Source organism: Panulirus ornatus, chromosome 22 (assembly GCF_036320965.1).
Source record: "Panulirus ornatus isolate Po-2019 chromosome 22, ASM3632096v1, whole genome shotgun sequence".
In the NCBI taxonomy this organism is placed as follows: domain Eukaryota; kingdom Metazoa; phylum Arthropoda; class Malacostraca; order Decapoda; family Palinuridae; genus Panulirus; species Panulirus ornatus.
In genome coordinates, this window is record NC_092245.1 from 16,133,445 (window position 1) to 16,156,333 (window position 22,889).

At 44.0% G+C, this 22,889-nt stretch overlaps 1 protein-coding gene across 16 annotated transcripts in view; it reads left to right on the plus strand.

Annotated features, from left to right (window-relative positions):
• The window catches only part of LOC139756572 (homeotic protein ultrabithorax-like), an 821,256-nt gene that overhangs the window by 745,295 nt on the left and 53,072 nt on the right, over positions 1-22,889 (plus strand). For 10 of the 16 annotated variants that reach the window (XM_071676191.1, XM_071676185.1, XM_071676184.1 and 7 more), the window contains one exon: positions 10,452-11,157. In XM_071676191.1, coding sequence (XP_071532292.1) covers positions 10,452-11,157 — 706 coding nt within the window. Of the gene's footprint in view, positions 1-5,504; positions 5,815-10,451; positions 11,158-22,889 lie in introns of those variants that run through there. The other 6 variants (XM_071676181.1, XM_071676189.1, XM_071676194.1 and 3 more) reach the window with 3 other exon arrangements.

Sequence of the window (22,889 nt, forward strand, 5' to 3'; positions counted from 1 at the left end):
GAAAAAAAATGGGAAGTTTGGGATCAAGAAAATTCTTCCAGGAAAAAAATCTCTAAAGGGTTGAAACTTATATTACATTTTCATTTTAGATTTTTCTCTGTTGTCTGCAGCTGTCTGTGATTTGCATGTCTATTTAGAATGATTTCCCCACCGCCGTTACAATAAGATACCGCTCGATCAGAATTAATGTCAAGTATTAGATTACATCTGTGATTTTCATCATATAAGACAAAAAAGAAAAGAAAAAGAAAATAGAGGAAAATGAATTACGGAAAAGGAAAAAAAATTCCTTCTGTATCTCTTACTGTTGATGTCATCTCCTTATATATATATATATATATATATATATATATATATATATATATATATATATATATATATATATATATATATTCGCCATTTCCCGCGTCAGCGAGATAGCGTTAAGAACAGAGGATTGAGCTTTAGAGGGAATATCCTCACTTACTGTATCATCTGGAGCCGTCTCCCCCTGTAGCCTCATTCGTAAATATTGGTATTTCCAAAAAAAGAATTTCTCTCTTAAGTTTTGAGAAGCTCTCAATCTATCTCCCTCCTGACATCCATCATCCTTCAGAGCCTTGCCATATCTCCCCCTCTCTCTATCCCTCCCTCTCTCCCTCCCTCTCACTCCGTTTGACAGTCATTGATTATTTTCTTCATCTCTCTCTCTCCCTCTCTCTCTCTCTCTCTCTCTCTCTCTCTCTCTCTCTCTCTCTCTCTCTCTCTCTCTCTCTCTCTCTCTCTCTCTCTCTCTCTTTCGGAACAGAGTTGTCAGGGAGCTTAATTGATCTGTGTGAATTTTGGATCTTTCGAAAGTCTTTTGAAATATTTATCACGTGTGGAATTCTCTTTGCATTATCTTTTTGCAAATAAGATTATGCTGTTCTGTTACCACACACACACACACACACACACACACACACACACACACACACACACACACACACACACACACACTCACACAAACACCCACACAACGATGTCTAGATTTCAAAATTGAGTCTTGTAACTTTAATGAACTTAATGTTTCATTCCTAGACGAAGCGTTTTTCACACCCTTACCTCATTGCCACAATGATGACCCATAATGTCTCTCTCTCTCTCTCTCTCTCTCTCTCTCTCTCTCTCTCTCTCTCTCTCTCTCTCTCTCTCTCTCTCTCTCTCTCTCTCTCTCTCTCTCTCTCTCTCTCTCATTTATCCCCCCCCCTCCTACCCTCCCCCCTGCTAATCAGACATATCGCCTGCGCGTGTTGCCCTTTGACGCTTCCCTCCCTCTCTACCCCTCCCTTCCTTCCTCCCTTCCCTCTCCCCTTCCCTCTCTCGTCTGCCACTTTATCCCCCCTTCCCCTTATTCCCCCCTTTCCCCTCCCCCTTCCCCTACGCACGCGACACCCTGGACGGGGACTTACGATAACGATGGTGACGTAGTTGACGCAAATGGCCGCGGGCAGCAGTCAGATAGCGGCTTCTCACGCCCACTGGGGGAGAGCTGAGGGAGGAAGAGGAGAAGGAGGGAAGGGAGGAGGATGAGGAAGAGGAGGCAGAAGAAGAGGAAGATGGTCTATGAGGAGTTATCATCTGCTACAGGGAGGAAGAGGAAGAGGGGAAAAAGGGAAGGGAGGAGGATGAGAAAGAGGAGGCAGAAGAAGAGGAAGATGGTCTATGAGGAAGTTATCTTCTGCTACAGGGAGGAAGAGGAGGAAGAGGGGAAGGAGGGAAGGGAGGAGGATGAGGAAGAGGAGGCAGAAGTGGAGGAAGATGGTCTATGAGAGGTTATCTACTGCTGGAGGACAGTAATAGTACCCAAGATGTCTACAACATATAGATGGAGGCAAGATAGTGAAGGATAAGGAGGAGAAAGAAGAGAAAGTGAGATGGAGATGAGGAGGAGAGAGAAGAGGAGGAGGAGGAAGTAGACACAAGGATAGAAGAAAGGGAATGGACTAGAAAGAAAAGCCGGATTATAAATTGAGGGAAACAAACGATAAAGGAGAGGAAAGTGTAGGAAAGAATAAACGAAAATATGTGGACAAGGGAAGAACACTGTAGACAGATAAAGAGGAGAGGATAAGGTATCTCGTATAACCAACACGTGTTTCCCTTGCTGACCTTCACATGTCCACAAGACCATTTCGTTTCACTTGCAAAATTCTGGCGAAAAGCTCTCGTCCTCTTCGTTCGACAGACAGGAGGAGGCTGTCCGTCAGCTGAACTCGACCAATCACGAGATGAATATCGTGTGTATTGTCTTCGTGGGGTTCCCGAGTCTTCGTGGATTAACGTCTTTTTTTTTTTTTTTTTCTTTTCCGGAGGGGCGTCCACGAGTAAAACTCCCCATGCGTCATCCCCCTTCTCTTTGGCCGGAGGCACTGATGCCAGATCGGAGCGACTGACAAAGCATATTTTTCTTTTTTAAGTCTGTGCACCGGAGAAATGAGTCGCGATGAATGGTGATGGCTAACAGACCCACTAACCTTCAACTCCATCTCTTCTGATTATACGATGTTAAATATGGGATATATATCAGTTAAAATATGGGATGCCTCATTGACCCGGATGGTAACGTGCGTGATTCACGAATGATTGGCAATAGTGGGCGAGGCAAAAGAGCCCGCGCAAACCCGAACGGTCCGAAACCCCGATGGCCGGCGACCATGCTGACGTGGAGGGACGGGGAATAAAAGAATCGTCCCCCGTTGTGACCACTACAGTTGGCTTCATCCAGTGTCCCGAACGACTTTCAAAGGAGGACGTGCAGCACCCTCGCCCATGAGGAGGAGGGAGGGAAAGATATAGATATATATGTCTCTAATCGAGTGTTAGATATGAGTCACGTTTCCACGTTGGATTGAAACAGTTGACTCGAAAGGATTCATTAAGTTTGTTGACATTTGGAACCGATGAATCAAGAGTGAACTGTGAAACCTCTTTTGTTTCGTGTCGTTGTGAAATAAGTTAAGCAAGTGGGAGACGAAACTTTTGTGAGAAAGAAAATAATAAAAAAAAGATTAATTTAAGACTTATGAAACTGCACGAGATTGCTTTAAGTCTGGTAAGTGTTTCAATAAGAACTGAAGCAAGGATCCAGTTAGTACAATACAGCACCTAGATGTAGATTCATACTGTAGGCCTAAGGAAAATGCATCATACCTCACGATATCAGTGGAAATCACAATGATATTTATTTCTCTGTTCTCATTTGCATATGGTGAGAATATTTCTCACTGCGATGAATTAAGTGCCGATCGTTTTCTATGTCTCCTTCGTCCAGGAGGATGTGATGGGGGTGGGTTCTTACTCTCGCACTGGCTTGTGGAGGAACCAGTGGGTTCATTAGGCCTCCCGTTCCCTCGAATGTTAAAAACTTCATCACAGAACCTTGACCACTCCCCAAACCGCAGCTAACTGGCCTGCTAACCGAAATCATTTTTTGTGGTCGGGTGTGTGTCCGTAGTTGTGTGTGTGTGTGTGTGTGTGTGTGTGTGTGTGTGTATGTTCCTTTTTTGTGGACGGTGAGATTTTCGAATTTGTATATATTTCTTTCTTGATTTATGGAGGGCGTGATTGTCCTCTCTCTCTCTCTCTCTCTCTCTCTCTCTCTCTCTCTCTCTCTCTCTCTCTCTCTCTCTCTCTCTCTCACACACACACACACACACACACACAATGGAAATAACTCGCAACTCCCAACCGTGATGATATCACTGTAGAATGAAATGTCAAAAGAAGAGAAAGAAAAAAAATGTAGAAACAGCTAATTCAACGCTTGGAGACATTTGTTAAAAAAAAGACTTAAAAAAATAGTACAAACGGTTGAGGGTAGATTAAATAGTACAACAAAAGGGGAAATTGTAGAAGGCGAAGGGACGGCTTTATATAAAAAAAGGGGGCAACTCAGACTACAATGGATGATAAAGAACAGATTACAGAGGACAGAACTACCGCCTCAATTGTGCCATACACAAAACCAACCTCCCCCCTTCCTGGGAATACACGCCTCCCCCCCTTGCCTTGGGTACACGCCTCCCCTGCCTGGGAATACACCCTCTCCTTCCTGGGGTACAAGCCTCCCCTGCCTGGGAATACACCCTCCCCTTCCTGGGGTACAAGCCTCCCCTGCCTGGGAATACACGCCTCCACTGCTTGAGGTACACGCCTCCCCTGCCTGGGTATACGCCTCCCCTGCCTGGGGTACACGCCTCCCCTGCCTGGGATACACGCCTCCCCTGCCTGAGAATACACGCCTCCCCTGCCTGGGGTACACGCCTCCCCTGCCTGGAGTGCACGCCTCCTCTGCCTGTGGTAGACACGCAACGAGCAGGGCCAAATGACGCCTCAGCTAACCTTTAGGAACTCGACCCTTAAGCAATTGGCAAGACGAGGGCCTAAAGTCACTGGCCGTTATGCAAGACGAACGTGTGTGTGTGTGTGTGTGTGTGTGTGTTTAGATTTTTTCCGCCCCAGTTGCTCATCGATGGTTGGGGGGAGGGGGTAGTACTGGTGTCGGTTTATTCTATGGAAACACGTGATGTCAGGAAAGAGAGAGAGAGAGAGAGAGAGAGAGAGAGAGAGAGAGAGAGAGAGAGAGAGAGAGAGAGAGAGAAATGATGCCCTTCGTACACGCCATGCCACGTGACGTATCCCAACGGGAGTCTCTGATTGGCTGACGAGATGATGACATGGGACTGCCGTATGCCTCCAGGGAATATTATTCAGCCTACAATGATTCAGTTCTTCAGTATTATTTTGCCGTTTCTTCGTCATAGCTTACCTCTTCGGCTGTTGCTGGTTTCGAACCTTTCGTTAACCACTTGACAGCCAAACTTGTCCTTACGTTTTGATGGAAGATGATACGTGACGTATGTATATCCTTCTAGTGTCTGTGTGTGTATGTGTGATAGAGGCCTCATTCTCTCCCTCCCTCCCTCCACTGCCCTTCCCACTCCCCCATAGCGCTAAATCCTCCTCTCCCACCCACCCCCCAGCCCCTTTTGCCCCCGGAGGGTCCGTAGCCCTCTCTCTTCCCCTTCCCTACCCCTCACCCCTCTCCCGTACTAGCAACGTGCTGGAGTACGTGTTCTTGTTTTGGTTCTGCACGCGCGTCCCTTGCCGCCAGTCACGCGTTGACCGCAAGCCAATCAGAGCGACCAGTTCTTCCGACTTTGCCCTCCCTCCCTCCCTCTCTTTCTCTCCTCGTGTCGTATGCGTGAGGGTTTTGAGCGACACTGACGTCCCTACCTACACCTGGACAGTGTCACCTGGCGGAAGTGCCGTTAACAGATCGCAAAGCCACCTGGCGAGGGTCAGTGTCAACACGCGAAGGCCACTTGGGTAGTGAGTGTTGTCGACAGACAATAGAACGGCCCTGGTAAGAGAGTGCCAATAGATGGGTGCCACTTAGGGAGGGAGAGAAGTGTCGATAGATAAGTGTCACTGGAAGAGGAGCAGAGTTAGACCCTCTGTGTGGTAGCGTGGTGGTGCTCTCTCTCTCCCCCTTGCAACTTGGGGTGTCTCATAGAAAACTGATTCCTTAGCCACGACCCACGTGTTTGAGTGGGCCCCCGTTAGTGGTTAGTTGGGTCTGTGTGTAGTGGTGGTGTAGTGAGCGATCGTCCGTCTCCAGCTGAGTAGTTAGTGGCGGCAGTGGTGGTAGTGGTGGTTAGAGTGGTGCTTGTGGCGAAAGGAAGGGGAGAAGTATCCCATAATAGCATTCAAAAGAAGCGACTGTTACGCCCCGAAGAGAACGTACATTACCCTGCTGTCTTTTGGAGAGCATCTCCATCGGCCATTTAAATGGTTTGTGACCTTATTTTCATTTTCTTTTAAAGTAAATTAAATATTTTCACCGTGTGATAGTGTCACTAACCAGATTAAACACTAATGGATCATTGCGATTAGAAGTAATTTTTCGTGTGCATAAAGTAGTTGTGGCTGCTGTCTGTCTGTTGTATGTGTGTGTGTGTGTGTGTGTGTGTGTGTGTGTGTGTGTGAGTGATATCCGTAGCTGATAATCTACAGTGTCATGCAATGGATCGAAGCTTTGGTGTCGCATGAGAGCTCTGTGGACCCACACACATATTCATATACATAACCTCGAGTCAGTTACGAATTCCTCTGTAGCTCTCCCACGGCTTGATCCCGTCACGCAGGCTCATGGCGCAAAAAAGCAGAAGGATAGTGAGGGAGAAGAGAAGAGTAAAGGAAAGAGGGGCAGATGAAAGGAAATATAGAGAAATAGAAAGGAGAGGAGATTGACATGATATATAGGATGGAATATGACTTTAAGGATTGTTGGCGAGGAAGCATGGAGTTTAAACTTTGTTTTTCTTGAGGAAAAACGTAAAGTAGGTAAGTGAGGATCCGATGACAGTGGAGAAGAAAAGAGAGGAAAGATATAGTCATAGAAGACGGGAATTGGTATCTGAAAGGAGGGAAGCAAAAGGGAGGGGGTGGAGATAGATAAGGAATTTTGCAGGAAAGAAAATGTAATACAAGAAAAGATAGATAAATTGGCTCAGTAGAATGATGAGTTGGGAGGGAGGAACGGTAGGAGGTGGAGATGGAAGGAGGAGTAGGAAGGGAGGAATCTGTGTGTACGCCCAGTAGGAATGGAGCTTAGTATAAGGTAGTCATTGCAGGAAGGAAGGATGGAATAGAATGAAGGAAGGGGCTGATGTAAAAGGGGGTGAGGTATGGAAGATGGGAGTACATGGGAAGGAAGGTGGGACAGAGAGGCGAGTGTGTACACCAGGTAATTGGTGTCCACCGTACTGAACCCTTCCGTTCTACGCCCTATTTTGGATTTTATTTATGGCATCCGCCCCTGCGTATGGGCGTATCCCCCCTGGCTTTGACCTGCGATTGAAAGGTCTTGACGCTTGGTCAAGTTTGTGTGTACAGTTATATATATATATATATATATATATATATATATATATATATATATATATATATATATATATATATATATATATATATATGTATATACCTTTTTGCATGCAAATCTTGTCTTTGGTAATGCATTTGAACCCACATTTCCATTCTCATCGGCATATATCCACTGATTCAGCAACATCCGTGAACATCAGTCCCTTTTCCTTTTGCCAAAACGTATTTACCCTATTCCTCCACGCCTTTTCTTTCCCCTGCCCCTTTCTTCCCTTTTTGTCCTTCTTTCCCCGTACATCTATTTCACCACATTTTATTCTATCCCCCCCTCTCCCCATCTCTTATGAAAAATTGAGTGTGTCAGCCTACAGTTGCCTAATCAATAATGAAATGGCTAACCAATTATGGGTGAGGTTTGGGCTACGTTACCAACCAACCTAACTATCTCGAGCTAAGCGAGCCTAGTTGTCATAGGCAACGACCCTTGGGTTTCAATGAGCTAAAGTGAGGTTAGCTTTGAAAGGAAGGTCACACTGTCAAGGCATCAAAACCTCATTTTATCTTGAACTCGTAAGAATAGTTTTTAGGATCAAGGTTGAATGAGACTAGATTCCAATAAGACAGATCCTCAGCTCAAGGAAACACGTGAAAATGTGTTACGCTGTGATCAGCTGAGGATATTCTCGAAATAAAAAAAAGATGAACTCTAAGTACAGTGTGGCCCGTTTGATATTGAGGTAGAGAAAAGAAAAAGCACAAATGAGATTAAAATCATAGATAATTGAATCTAAATACAATGAGACTAGATTATGAAACTCACATATAATTGTCACCCTAATGAGATTAATCTCGAACGTAATCGAGCTTAAGAATGCAAAAAGCCTCAAGCAGTAATTGATCTATGTGATATTAGCCTCACATACTCCTGTGTGATCGGACACCTGAATGAGCATTAGAATTATGAGCTGAAATCTACTTGATACAGTCGACAACTTCACCTGCTTCAGATTTTAACCCCAAGCGCTGAAACAGTCATGAAGCTCTGAAATGAACCTCTGAACCCAAGTTCGGTAGATTTGAACGAAACGAACCACTGAACCCAAGTATAGGAAATAAGGTTCAGATCATACGATGAATGAACCTTAGGAAGTAAGATCAAACAGCATACGATGGGTTTCAAGAGTGTTTCAATAGAAAATGAGATGTGGGGGTAACTGTTCAACCACAATAAGTAGACTTCAGTCGTAGATTACTTCATGTTTTGTCTTTTGACGTGGATGCTTCGTCATATAGAATTACAGCCTATGAAGTGATTCATCACTCTAGCCTGAAGGCAACTTGCTTTGGTTTTGATCAGAATAGTTTCTATGGTTAAGACGTGAGGATATTAATACCACTATTGTAACCTTTCTGATACCCGATATATGTTTAGCTTATGGATTTCTGTTAGTGGTAGATTAACACTGTCGCGTGTGAGCTTCACATAAGATAAAAGAATGAATTTATGGCTGCGTATGTATGCGTGTGTGTGTGTGTGTGTGTGTGTGTGTGTGTGTGTGTGTGTGGTTATTTGTTTTTTGAGTATGTTGGCAAATGTCCGTGCGTCATTATGCCTCTAATGTCCTGTACCAGTGAAAGCGGACGTGTGTGCCTTATGCTCATGTTTGAATATGCAAATGAGACTACTCTGCATGAAAAAAGAATATTCCCAAATATTCTAGACTAGCTTGAATACAGAGTGGGACACAGCATAAAGGCAAGGTTGAGCGAGGGGGGAGAAGGGTGTTCCTGATTAACGACAGGACCCCTTTGACCTCTCCCCCGTCTCTTTGATACCCTTTGGGGTTCTTGTGAAAAATTAATACCCTTCGATAACATTTTGTTGAGCTGGGGCACGTGGCAAGCCCCCTCTTCCCCTACCACACGCGCGTGTGCTTGCGTCCCCGTAAATGAAAAAAAAAGGTTCCCCCCTTCCCCTCACCACCACCACCACCACTCCTCCTTGCGTGCGCCAGTGAATCAACCCAACCCCCGACCTCAACCCTCCTCCTCCTCCCACCCTTTACCTCTACCCCTACATGCCGCAATCCCTGATGTGACCTTCAACAGATGCGTTCAGGACCTAAACTTAATGGCTCAGACTACAGATGGCATTTCCCCCTCCCACTCCTCCTCACCTCCCCCTCACCAACCTTCACTTTGCCCCCTATCCTCTCCATACTCTCTCCTTCATCTCTATGTCTTCTTCTTTCATCCCGTCTTCATTCTCACTGAGGTCTTGCTCTCGTCTGTCCCTTCAGACTCATTACATATTCCTAATCAACTCCTCCTCTCCATCCTTCCTCCTCCTTATTCATTCCTTTATTCCCTCTTCTTCATCTTCTAATCCTTCCAATCATCCCTAACTTCGTTCCTCCTGTTCTACTTTACCTCCTTCACCCACCTTCGCTCTATCATCCCTCTTCTTCCAACTCCTATGAATCTTCTTTTTTCACCCCTCTGATTCTCTCATCTTTCTCAAAAAGTGAATCAGTTGTATTTGCACCAAGAAATACCAAGAAATGCCCATGATGAGACGCCACCTGAACTGCACAATGACACGAAAGTGATAAATACACGAAAAACTTATTCACTCACGAAAGAAAGTGATAAATACACGAAAAACTTATTCACTCACGAAAAAAAAGTGATAAATACACGAAAAACTTATTCACTCACGAAAAAAAAGTGATAAATACACGAAAAACTTATTCACTCACGAAAAAGAATAAGACTCTGGTGACTCGTGCTTTACACATGCTCATACATATGGCCGTTTTTCTCGTAATTTACGGAAATCATGATATTTCATGGAATGCGTCTTGCATCGTATGTTATGTCATGTTATTCGTTGTGATACACACTGAAGGGCATGCTGTGGTGTGTAGCTGCGGTAGTGGAGGTGGGATGTGGTGCAAGAATTCACAATAAGACATGAGAAAAGTCTGTGTTAGCTTTTAATGCTGTATATAGTTGGTTATTACCCATATCTCACTTTAGAGATATGTTCAGGTCTGTACCACTTTCCACTTCCATACCTAACAAGATGTTGTGCAATAGCATATAGTGGTGAATCATGTGTTAAGAAGGATACAGTATGAATAGAGTAGGATAAACAACTGTAGTACACATCATACCCTGAATCTAACGTATCTCTACATAACGTCGATTTCATTCCATGAATTCTGTAGGATATAAGTAGTTAGGATATCATCCATGATATGCCCTAGCCTATTTAGGTCTGAGACTTTCCCTAGTCCATATGTAGGATATGATCTAGCGTGTATCTTAAGTCTTAGGATATTCCCTGGCTTATCTTGAGGTTCTAGGATATGCCCTGGCTTATCTCAGGTTCTAGGATATGCCCTGGCTTATCTTGAGGTTCCAGGATATGCCCTGGCTTATCTAAAGTTTTTAGGATATTCTCTGGCTTAACTTAGATCTAGTATATTCCCTAGCCTACTGAGTGTCATGCTATAGTCTCACGTCGTCCTTCTCTGCTTCAGGTTGGTTGCGAGCTGGCCGGCGGGCTGCCTGACGCCCCCCCTCAACAGAGCACCGTGGCTGCCAACTCGGCCCCCTTGGCGGCCTACCCGCCCGCCCCAGACATGTCCCACATGTCGTCCTATTACAACGCCTACCCGGACTACCGGCCGCCTCACCCGCCCGAGGACTACCCGGGCGCGCAGGGCGGCCAAGGTGGAGGCGGAGGCGGAGGCGGCGGCGGCGGGCACCACTGCGCCCAGGAGTACGATCCCCGAATGCCCCCGACGCACCCTTACTACCAGCAAGGCTACCCGCGCTACCCACCCTACGACAGACTCATGAACAGCTACTACAACGCGCAGACACCCCAGCACCCACACACTCCGCACGGCATGCAGCCGCATGACGCCCACGACTACCGCGACCCCTCGCCTGCCGCGCCTACCTGCATGGGTCAACAGGCCTCCCCGCCCGTGCAGCAGTACCCCTCCTGCAAGATGGCGGGTCAGGGGCCACCACAGCAACCCCAGCAGCCACAGCAACAGCAGCAGCCACAGCAGCAGCCCCCAGGCATGGACCCGAACGGAGGGCCGCCCCAAGATACCTCGCTGCATATGGCAGCGCAGGAACACCAAGGTTGGCCCACACAGCAGCAACCACAACAGCAACAGAACGCCACCTCGGCCCTCCCCTCCCCCCTTTATCCATGGATGAGAAGTCAGTTCGGTGAGTAAAACTCCTCATCTTTTGTCCTCTTCCTCTCTCTCTCTCTTTCCTTAGACCTTCCTTACGATCGTCAGGAACCCTTGCCTTTTCGTCACTTCATATCTTTCAGTAGGAGTTCTCACATCTTTGTGTCTACAAAGCATTCTTTTTTTTTATCTGTTCTCTGCAGAGTACCGTGCCATACGCATGTATACGACGAACACAATGGTCGTTTTCTCAAAGAGGCAATTGAGAGAAGATTGATATTAAAGGTACAGGAAAGAAAGACTGAATATATCTCCCATTTATATATATATATATATATATATATATATATATATATATATATATATATATATATATATATATATATATATATATATATATATGAGGAAAAAGGCTAAATATTCTTTTAGCTAAGGAGAAAAGACTAAAGATTTCTTTCTCTAAGTAAGAAGGATCGTCACTATGGCTATAAGAGAAATAGATGAACTTTTTTACCTATTGTAGGAGGAAAAGAAATGGGAATCGATCGAGATCTCTCTCACTCATTTTGAAAGGGAAATGAGGAACAGAGATGCATAAGAAACTCGGGAAGAGTGAGTTAGCCCCTGAATATCATATGTACCAAGGAGCACCGAAACCTATTACCTAATACAGACGAAAGAAATATCAGATTCTATCACCTGAGATCCAAGTGTTTATTCAGAAAATGGAATGACCCTAGAAATATATAGATTCCAGCCAGTAAAGTATTCAACGTCCACTTTACAACTGAGGCTATGCAGCAACACGCACATAATTCATCAACTGCAATTAGAAGTGATTAATCAGTTACCATAAACAGATATAGATGGGCACGGAAGCAGATATGAATGTGAATGATAAACAACTCCAGGAAAGACGTAAAGATAAACGGTTTCATTGTGGACAAAAAAATGCTTTTCAAATTACAATAATCAGAATAAAGAAACGATTACACTAAAGAAATAAAGCTCTTTTGATTAGACCTTTCAGAAAAAAAAGGCAATTAAAAGACATCTTATATAATACACGCACAAAAAAGAAGGCAAAAACTAAGAGAAAAAGGAAAAAGGGAGAAAAAAGGAAAAAAGAGGAAAAAGTGTTCCTCCCTCACCCCAAAGGGCAAGAGATCAGCGTGACGCAAAACCTTAATCCGGCAGTGGTCAGTGGTGGCTTTTATGGAGCCGTAAACTGTTGGCTGCCGTCTGCCCCACCTCCCACGTGTGTGTGTGTGTGTGTGTGTGTGTGTGTGTGTGTGGTGTGTGTGTGTGTGTGTGTGTGTGTGTGTGTGTGTGTGTGTGTGTTTCTTTCTATCTGTCTGTTTCCTATATCTTTTGGTGTGGTTTTCGTCTGTCTGTGTGTCTTTTTGTCCTTCTGTGTGTCTGTCTGTTTTCTGTATTCAGTGCTTAGCTGTTGTCTGTCTGTTATCTTATGCGCTTGTCTGTTCCTGTTTCTGTTATCCCTGTTACTTTTTATGTCTTTTGTGACTGCCTTGCAGTTATTTTGTGTGACTTCGTGTGTTTGATGTTGTACGTGTGTTTGTGATTGTCTGTGTGTTTTCACCTCTTTATGTTAGGGGTCGAGTTCTTTTTCACCTGGATGAGTGATCTCTCTCTCTCTCTCTCTCTCTCTCTCTCTCTCTCTCTCTCTCTCTCTCTCTCTCTCTCTCTCTCTCTCTCTCTCTCTCTCTCTCTCTCTCTCCTCCCTCACCCGTAGGTCCACGCTTCTTTCTCATCGATCAGTCCTCGATATAATCCAACTTTCCAAGCATTTCGCCCATCCATCTCCCGTCTTCCTCTTCGTAAAATAGAAAAACACTCCCTCGTAAACGCCCATCGTCGCAAAGGTAGCACGTAAAGGAGACCCCCACATCACACAGACAGACAGACCGACTACCTCGACTCCTCTCAAAACGAAGACGTAAATGGAAAGAAAATGGACCACAGAAGATAGGTAAGGGCTTCCTCGGAGATCGAACCACCCGCCTACCCCCACACACACACCCCTCACCCCCACCACCACCCCCACCACCACCTTACAATAGGTCCGTACATTCTTTTTGTGGCGGGCCTCCTGTCTTGTTCCTCGTCCGGAAGAAAAACCACCCAAACACTTAATTAAGGGATGGACCACATCTTCAGAGTGACAAGATAACCGAACATGGGTCTGTCAGTTGGAGTTCGTGTTTGTATCCCTTTGGGCAGTGTTGTGAAGGCTTTGGCCCTGTGTAGGTCGGTGGGAAGTGAATATATATATGTATATATATATATATATATATATATATATATATATATATATATATATATATATATATATCTTTGTTTTTCTTCTTCTTCTTCAGAGGAATTGTGACGAAGGTGAGGAACGCGAGTGTTCGTGTTATCTTCATTTCTAACTGCATCTTCTCTTCTTTTCTTAGGTTATCTTAGATAACTATCTCCTGCAGTGTGAGCAGACCCATGCATACCTCATTCGAATCTGCATGAAGAACACCTGTTGCTTCTTTGATAGAGTCCTTTGTTTAGGGAGAAAATAGAACACAGTGCGCCCTGGCGCCCCTTAATTAGAGAGGGGGGGAACGTAGACAAGAAAAAAAAAAACCTATGGCATTTAAGATGCCCCCGACATGAAGGAGAGAGAGAGAGAGAGAGAGAGAGAGAGAGAGAGAGAGAGAGAGAGAGAGAGAGAGAGAGAGAGAGAGAGCCTCTGCCGTATGTATAGCTGGCGCTCAATACGTGGTAGAAAAAAAAAAAAAAGCACAAAAAAAAAGAAGGCAAAGGTTGCAACCAACTCCCCAACGTGATTTATGGCTCCCGAAAATCTCTAACTGGTCCATGACCTGGTCAGCGTAGTCAGAGCGGCCTTGCGTGTCTAATTCCACGATTTATCGAGTGTTTAATTGTGGTTTAAGCACTTGAAATGATCCCCGCTCTACTCCGCCTCTGATATCATAACCTGGATTTAGTGTTGTTGTTGTGAATGTGATGTATTGTTTGGTTTAGGATTTATTGGTTACTGCGGTCGGTGTAACCTTGATTTATGCTTGCTGTTCCAATCTATATAAACCGGATTTATCGTTGTTGCCGTCGATGCTTGTTCTTCCAATCTATACAAACCGGATTTATCGTTGTTGCCGTTCATGCGGTTTAATCTTATTGGTCTTGCGGTTGTGACTCGCAAATGAGTGTTGTTAGTTTAATCTCAACAACCTTGAGTCTCATCTTAATCATGGAAGCAGTACTGAGTAAAATGAATTCAGTGAACTTTTGAATGTATTTCCGGGATTGCTTCTGAATGAGTGTTTATTTATGATCAGTGGGAGTCTGACAAATTATCAATGTGACACTTCAAGTCCTGGTATTACAGGTGAAAAGCCAGTGACAAAATATGAATGAAAATATGATAGGGTTGCCTGACAGGGTCAGTTCACAGTTTTCTAAAAACTCATTCACTTCACCCAGAACCAACCCCAAACACTCGTTGTGCATATAGCACATACACAAACACAAGCGCCCTTCGTGCATATAGTCCATACATACACGCCCGCTGGGCACACAGAACATACACTAACACAATATTCATTACGAGACCGGAAACTGCACAAACACAAACACCAGAAGTATACACAAATCCATTTCTAAATGTAAACAAACGATTGCAAAGCGAGGAAGGCTCGTTCTTGCCCTCTTCTGCTCCTCTCTCCCCCTCTGTCCCAAAACATGTATCGGTCCGACTCCCTTGCAATACATCCGGAACCCCTTTCCCCTCCCTGTAGTCATATGAATCATCGTAACGAGCTTCCCCCTTTGCCGGCCAATTCGCTCGTAATCATGTCCTCAATAAGTGTGACTGCAGTGGTAAGCGAGTAACGTTAGCCCTGACGAGGTGTAACGGGGACTGGTTGGAAATGGTGATCGAGGGAGGGAATGTGAAAGGAGAAAGGAGAAGCGAGAGGGTTAGTAGGGAGGACAAGCAAGAGGAGGCTGGACGAAAGGTGGAATAGGTAAGGAAGGAGGGAGGAGGAGGAGGAGGAGGAGGAATTCAAGGGGTCACTAGAGGTGATTCTTCACTGAGGTGATTCTTCACCGTTCCCTTACACTTCAACACCCCTGCCATTTCCCTTGGGAGGGTCTGCAATGCTTTACTGGACTCGGTCAGTGGCTGACTGAGGGAGGTGAGGGAGGAGGATGAGGTGGGGAAAAGTAGCGGATGCAATCTTGTTGGTGTTGGTGGTGCTCTTGATGCTTCATCCGCCACTGTGGTTATAGCCAATATTATGACTGCTATTACTACAATTAGTACTTCTCTAACTGCTACGTCTACTACTGTTGTTACTACTACTACAGCTACTACTACTACTACTACTACTACTACTACTACTACTACAACTGCAGCTACTACTACTACTACCATTGCTGCGGCTGCTTCTGCTGCTTTTATTGTAGGTACTATCAATAATACTGCTACTATCATTGCTTCAACAGAGACTAAGAATATTCCCATCATTCTTTCTAACGTTACTATCAATAGCTCTTGGTACTAACCCTGCTGAGGGAGAGATGAGGAAAGGAGGAAGAGAGCAACCGTGAGGAAGACTAGAGGTGAGGAAATGAGAGGGAATTAGGAGGGAGAAGGAGGGGAAGGGAAGGAGAGGGGAGGTTGATGGAGGCAGGGGTGCGGAGATGTGTGGGGAGTGAGTAAGAGGGTCTGTAAGATCTCATACGCCTGGAGTCAAATATCATCCCTAAGGAGTTAGTCATTTCTCATTTAACCCTCGCCCTCTTTTTGCCTTGTCTTCTTTTTTCTTTTCATATGTGTGCTGCTGTGAACGACTATATTGCGATCCATAGAGATGTGAATATTCTATCTTCTTTAATTACTTGTTTCAAATTATTTTTTTTTTTTTTGACTAACGCATGTCTGTCTATAATTCTATCCAGCTGCATAACAATGTACTTGGCTTTATATACTATTCACTGTCTATCTTATCCTTTGTCCTCGTAAATGTTCATATGTTTGTTGGATTACCTACCTACACACACACACACACACACACATACACACACACAGGACGTTAACATTACGCTATGTAGTTTCATTTGACAGCCCTCGACCCTACAAGAACACTCTCCTCTGCTTACCTGTGGCCTCTATGCTACATCCCTCTTTCAAGAACGTCCGCTACTCCTTCCCCGCAGGATCTCCTCCTCTCCTCTTCTATCAGTCTAGAGACGGAATATAGGATCGCTGGCCAATCTCCTATATGCAGAGATGCCATTTATCAAGTTTGGAAGGGGGAGGTGAGTGGGGGGATGTGTAGTGGTGGATGGGTGAGAGGGTTGAGTATTGAGGGGGCGCTAGTGGTGTGTTGTGGGAGATAGGTCTGGTAAGGGTCGAAGGGGAGAATAGTTGATGGGGTTGATGGAGTAGGACTGGGTGGCATTTGATACTGAACTGATGGCTTGGAATGGTTTGGGTTGTGGTTTGATGATTAGAATGGATAGGTTAGAATAGGTGGACGGTGATTTGATGCGTTAGAATGGTTGGGCGATGATGATGGATCGGAGGATTTGAGGATAGTGGTCGTGACGGGATGAATGTGGATATAAAGGTTGGACTGGGATGGGTAACAGGAAAACATGGTTGTGATTCTTAGGGATGCTGTGGAGGCAATGAATGTGCAGTTACCCTATCTGATTTGTGGGTAACTTCTTCCAAAACGAGGTAATTAAAACCCTGGTCGTGGGCGCTCTTGAAGAGGGAGATGTGGTTACTGTGGGCAATCCTTCTTCATGCAGTTCCTCAGGTCTTACCTGCATATCTGGTGAAGAGGATGACAAGGTGGGGCACCAGACAGTCATGTAGGTCCTCGGGTCCTCATTTGTGTGGCTGGCAATCTGAGAAAAGAATTTGGGGTCTTCCTAGTATCAGAGACAGAATAACGGAACCCATCCAAGTCTTTGCGTACAAAGCCTTCGAAACTTATTCTACTCGGATTTGAGGTATCCATGTAGATGGCTTACTACAACATCTATCTGGCTGCTGAGTATGGGGGGAACATGGCTGTCGAGGAGAGTGGCTCTTTTTCAGCTCCGTGGGCCCCCGCCGCTGCCGCGTGGCTTTCTCATTACGGGTCCTGTGCTCCCACAAGGTCGCGTCGCTTCTGTTTGGTCTGTGTCAGTAGGGGATGTGTTTATTTTCTCCACTTTTTTCTCGTCGTACTTTTAGGTTTTATTTATTAGTATTCTATTTGGGTTTTGGTCTTCCTCATCGTTTTTCTCTTTTTGTGAGTCTTTTTACGTTTTTCTTACCTTGCCTTTTTCTGTCTGTCTGTCTCGTGTGTGTGTGTGTGTGTATATATATATATATATATATATATATATATATATATATATATATATATATATATATATATATATATATATATATATCTGAGGTCCTTCACCAAATTCGTCTCCTGTAAGGAAATAATGAAGCAGTTAGCAACAATGATTCTTGCAGATATATTTTCCTCACTCTCTGGAACGACTGATCCTGATAATTCTATATAAATCCAGACTCACTCTATAAACCCTGACCTACTATGAAAAACCCTGACTCACCATATAAATCCTTACTCACTATGTAAACCCTGACTTACCATATGATCCCGGACTCACTATATAAACCCTGACTACTATATGGACGTTGACTCATTATATAAACCCTTACTCACTGTATGACTCAAGGTCGCAAGTTTTGGTCTCTGTTGTGACGTGGATATCTCCCACCATAAGGACCTGAGATCATTCTTCAGGTGGTAAATGATAACAGCGCCTTGACAGAAGCCGTAAACAATATTTACATGATTCACTCCTGAATATTTGTCTTTGAAAGTATGTTTAGGTCCAAGAGGTTCCTCTGTCTTCAGGCCGACGTGTTGACTAAATGATACTCAGTATCTCTTATCTATCTATCTATCTATCTGTCTGTCTGTCTGTCTATCTACATTATCTATATATCTATTCATGTCTGTTTGCATCTCTATCACCCTACCTATCTATCCGTCTATATTTCTAGCATCAGTTTTCGTGGGCTAGTTCAGATACATACAGCCTCTTATCATCAGCTGTAAACATTCTCAACCCTTGCCTAGTGTATCAGAGCGAAAGCATTGGCTTCAACACTAACCAAGGCGCCATATACGTTTTCACTGCCATTTCTTAGAGCAAGAAATATTTTCCTTAGATTTAGTTTTATAGATATAAAAAAAATCTGTTTTCCCTTTTCCTCCTTTGTCCTTCGTCACTCAATATTAATCTCAAAGGTTCACTCTCACGTGCACATTACTTCCTCTTTGCTCTTATTGCATCGTCTTCTTTACATAGTCTAATTACACACTCCTTCTCCATGCTACCACACCCGTAGCACAGCCTGTACCTCCCTCATGCGTTTGTCTTGTCAAAACAATCGGGATCTATTTGTGTTTAACTGTTTGGGTGATATTTCACTTACGTTCTTTTGTTTAGTCAGGCGTCTGCGTTCCCATCAACCCGTGGCTTCCATGTTGACATTGTCGGCTCGAAGGGGAACAGATACCAACACTTCAATTTTCCTTCTTATTTTTCGCGCTGTAGTTGTGTCTGACTTACGACTTGGGTCACAGGAGTAGATTTTCTACCAAATATGGTGTAATTGGACTCTAGCTATGGCGGTAGAGATAAGAGGGTGTTAGTTAATAAATGGGAATTAGAATACTGCGGCGTAGAATGCGCCGCTACTTCGAACTCATTCCAACCCTTGCTTCCCTTGTGTTATTCCCACGTAAAGAAACTCATAAAGAAGGCATTTTCGTCCTTAATTCTTCGTCTTTCTCTTAGCATAATATGTTTTTCTTAAGGATTTTATAATCACCAATAACATACCAATTTATCTTCATATGCGTTGCATGTCGTATGGGTTTTGAAATGTCAGGTAGCATGTAGTCTGTCCTTCACCCTTTCGGACGCCTCCAACTATTGAGAAACCAGTATGGCGTCTAGCAGCAGTGGATCAAAACATGGCGGGTTTTTCGAGTAGTCAGGTAATGTGTGATTCAGATTTTAAGCGCTAGTTTTTCAGGAGGTAAAGGGACCTCATGCACAATATGGTGCCGTGCCATGTTATAGAGAAGCGAGGCTAAACGAATTTTTGGCTTCATAAATCTACACACACACGCGCAAGCACATGAGTTCAAGAGATGGGTCCTCACTAGTGTAAAACTCCCCCCCTGCACAGTACAAATAAGTAATGACACACACACACACGTTCACTCACTCCTCCCTTGCAGTCCAAATAGGTAATTTCAAATGGGTAGTTATACGTTGGGGTGCCACGAGTGTATAGCTCCCACCTCATATGCATAATTAAGCAATGGCAATTAGGTAATAACACACACACACACACACACACACACACACACACACACACTTCCACACATACACACACACACTTCCACACACACACACACACACACACACACACACAACATAAAAGTGGGGTGAATATAAGGACATAGAAAAGATTGCTTTGGTTATAACGATTTACAAACCAAACTTAAAACCTAGAGTGTTAGCTGCACTGCGCACGTACTCACACAATTAACAAAGAACAACCCCCACCTTCCCTCCCCCTCCCAGTTCGTATCAGAAAATGTATTCATGAAATGCAAATGTTGCCAGTATCGTCGCGTTATTTTTCCGATAGAGTCTTTGGCAAATTACCGGCCCTAAGGCTGAGATAACCCAGGTCTAATCCCGTGAATGCATTAAGAATAATCCCAGCCTGGCTCTGCCACAGACTCCAGGCTGCAGCCACTACAGGTACTTCCTCGTCCTGTCTCTCTCTTGTTCTGGAGTATCCTTTGCCTGTCTGTACGTTCCTCTCTCTCTCTCTCTCTCTCTCTCTCTCTCTCTGGTCCATTAGATGTAATGAATGTATTATCTTAATCTACGTGTCCGACTCCTCACCCTTTCATTCCACGTAAATTTACGACATTCGCACTAAACTCCCCCCCTTCCTCTCTCTCTCTCTCTCTCTCTCTCTCTCTCTCTCTCTCTCTCTCTCTCTCTCTCTCTCTCTCTCTCTCTCTTTCTTTAGGCCGTTTTCACGACAATTTCCATTTTAGAGTTGTCGTTCTTCGATCCTACTTTTCGACTCCTTTTCCGTCCTCAATCTCTGTAAAACTCAGCCTCTTTCTTCCTCTAGCATTAAGTTGAACCACCCTACTTTCCTCTCCCGTCATTATCTATATAGATTCTTAGATTTCTGTCCTTCAGCAGACAGCCTCGCCATACACCATCAAATCCTCTGGCATCTGTGTTTTCAATGGACCTCTGCTCACTCGAACCCTTCCTCTAACAGTGTGAATCTAACAGTGTGATACTGACAATTGCACATAAAGATTTATGTAATTTGGGAAGCTTATTACATATACAAATAGAATAATATATATATATATATATATATATATATATATATATATATATATATATATATATATATATATATATATATATATATGTAGAATGTATAGGTTAAGGGCATATAGCTGGAGGAGGAGGCAAGCATAGAGCGTACACAGTAGATTTGGGCAATATGAAGGATGGGTACCAGGAGGGTCCATGTGTGTACTCGGAACTCAGAGGGTTTATATCACACTGGAAAAGGGTGGAGTCATGGCTGATGGTATAGTGCAGAGACTGTATAGATACACATATGTATACATATACACATGGTGGAGGTGTGGCTCAGGGATTATCATATTTTGGATACAGTGTATGTATATTTTTAAGAGAATGACTGTCCGTATAATAGTCCCAGAGGTCTGGAAATAACAGGCCATAACAATCCTTCATCCCTTCTCACCTCCCTCGAACTTCTTAAGCTAAGACGGTGAAATTCCATCCGTTTTCTAAAACTCTTAATCCAGCTATCTTTCTTCTAAAACCCGCAGCATCAATTCTTTCCCAAACTACCTTCTCAGTAGGCCTTTGAGTTCAGTTAACCCTCTTTTGAATCTTATCCTTCGTCATCCATACCCTCTTAGTTCATTCTGTTATCTTAAACCTTTCATTAGTTTCTTTTCCCCTTCCTTTTTTAAATAATTTCTGTCTCTTTTTTTTACCAAGTCTATGAACATAGACACTCACCCTCTCCAAAATCCAACTCCCACTAAGTCTAAAAGCTCCTCTCTACCTCCTCTCGTATCCACTCCTTCAAGTCTGTAACATCATTCTACATCCCTCTCTCTCTTTCTCTTTTTCAAGCGTTAGGCCCCACACTTTTTGCATTCCCCCTGTCCCGGGTCATAATCGCCTCCTTTCCCCTTCCCACCCTCTCTAGCCATTTATCTTAAGAACACCGCCGTTGTGAATCGATCTGCCCATAAAGAAAAGAGAAAATGTAATTCTTGAGGCACTTGGCTAAAGGGAATTGTTATGATTCAAGTGGGGTTGGGATAGGGAGGAGCTAATCTTGCCTCTCCCTCCCTGACCTTAGCGAACATAAACAGGGATTTGTTGCCACGGAAATCCTCCAAAGTCAGGACAGCAGTTCTGTACGCAGTGACGTTTTTAATCACTTTTTTTGTGTCCTGAATCAAGTGAAGATGAGGGATTTCTTTTTTCGGTTTAGGAGTCGTTTGTCGACCTGGAGATGATATCGTATGAGAACCAAAGGCAGTGTATTTTTGAATCCTCTCCATACGAGAGTTGTCGAGGGAATTTAGGTCTGTATGAATCATGTATTTACTTTCGTATTCCTCGTTGGCTGGATGACACTGAAGATGCTCCTCGAGTTCTAAGAAGGCAATGTATATGTATGTATAGAATTTGTCAACCATAGGAAGACCATAGTTGCTTGTCTTCCTTCTTTGCTACTCTCCTTCTCTTTCTTTATCTGTCTGTCTGATTCTCTCTCGCTCTCGCATTCACTCTCTCTCTCTCTCTCTCTCTCTCTCTCTCTCTCTCTCTCTCTCTCTCTCTCTCTCTCTCTCTCTCTCTCTCTCTCTCTCTCTCTCCCTAAGCCCAAATCTCCGCTGTCAAGAGGCTAGATCTCAGCCCCACGCCAGCGTAGTGATAAAAGACGCCCTGGCCAATGTTTACTGTCTGTGCTGGGGAGTGGAAGAACCCACACACACACACACACACACACACACACACACACACACACACAGAGTCTCACCGCCCTCCCGGCCTCCCCTCATTCCAAACTCTTTAAATCACGACATCCTTGAGGGAAGGGAGTTTAGGGCTATGGAAGGACTATTTCATTTCTTTATTGCTTGATTGCGAAAAAGCACCAATGAAGATAAATCTTCTCGCTGTCAGGGAACAGTGTACTATGTGTCAAAGAGATAAAGAGCTAAAGATAAATGTTACTTTAGACTCTGGCTCCTCAAAATAATAAGAGGGGGAAACATTCATCTCTAGGACAATATTCTTGTTGAAGTGGTACTAGTTAGATTTTACTTTCCATTGTCTTTATTTCTTACTTTCTGTGATGTCTATGTCTGCATTCGCGTTGTTCTTCATCTGAATCATCCTTTTTTTTCCATTCTTTTTCATGTGTATAATTACTTAAGCTTTCAAAGTTAGAGTAGACGTGTTTGATTTTCACATCATCTTCCCAAAAAGGGGGTGTTGACACTCGTGATATAAATGAAATTATAAGCGAGGATGGAAACCCTTAGGAGTAACAACATAGCTAAT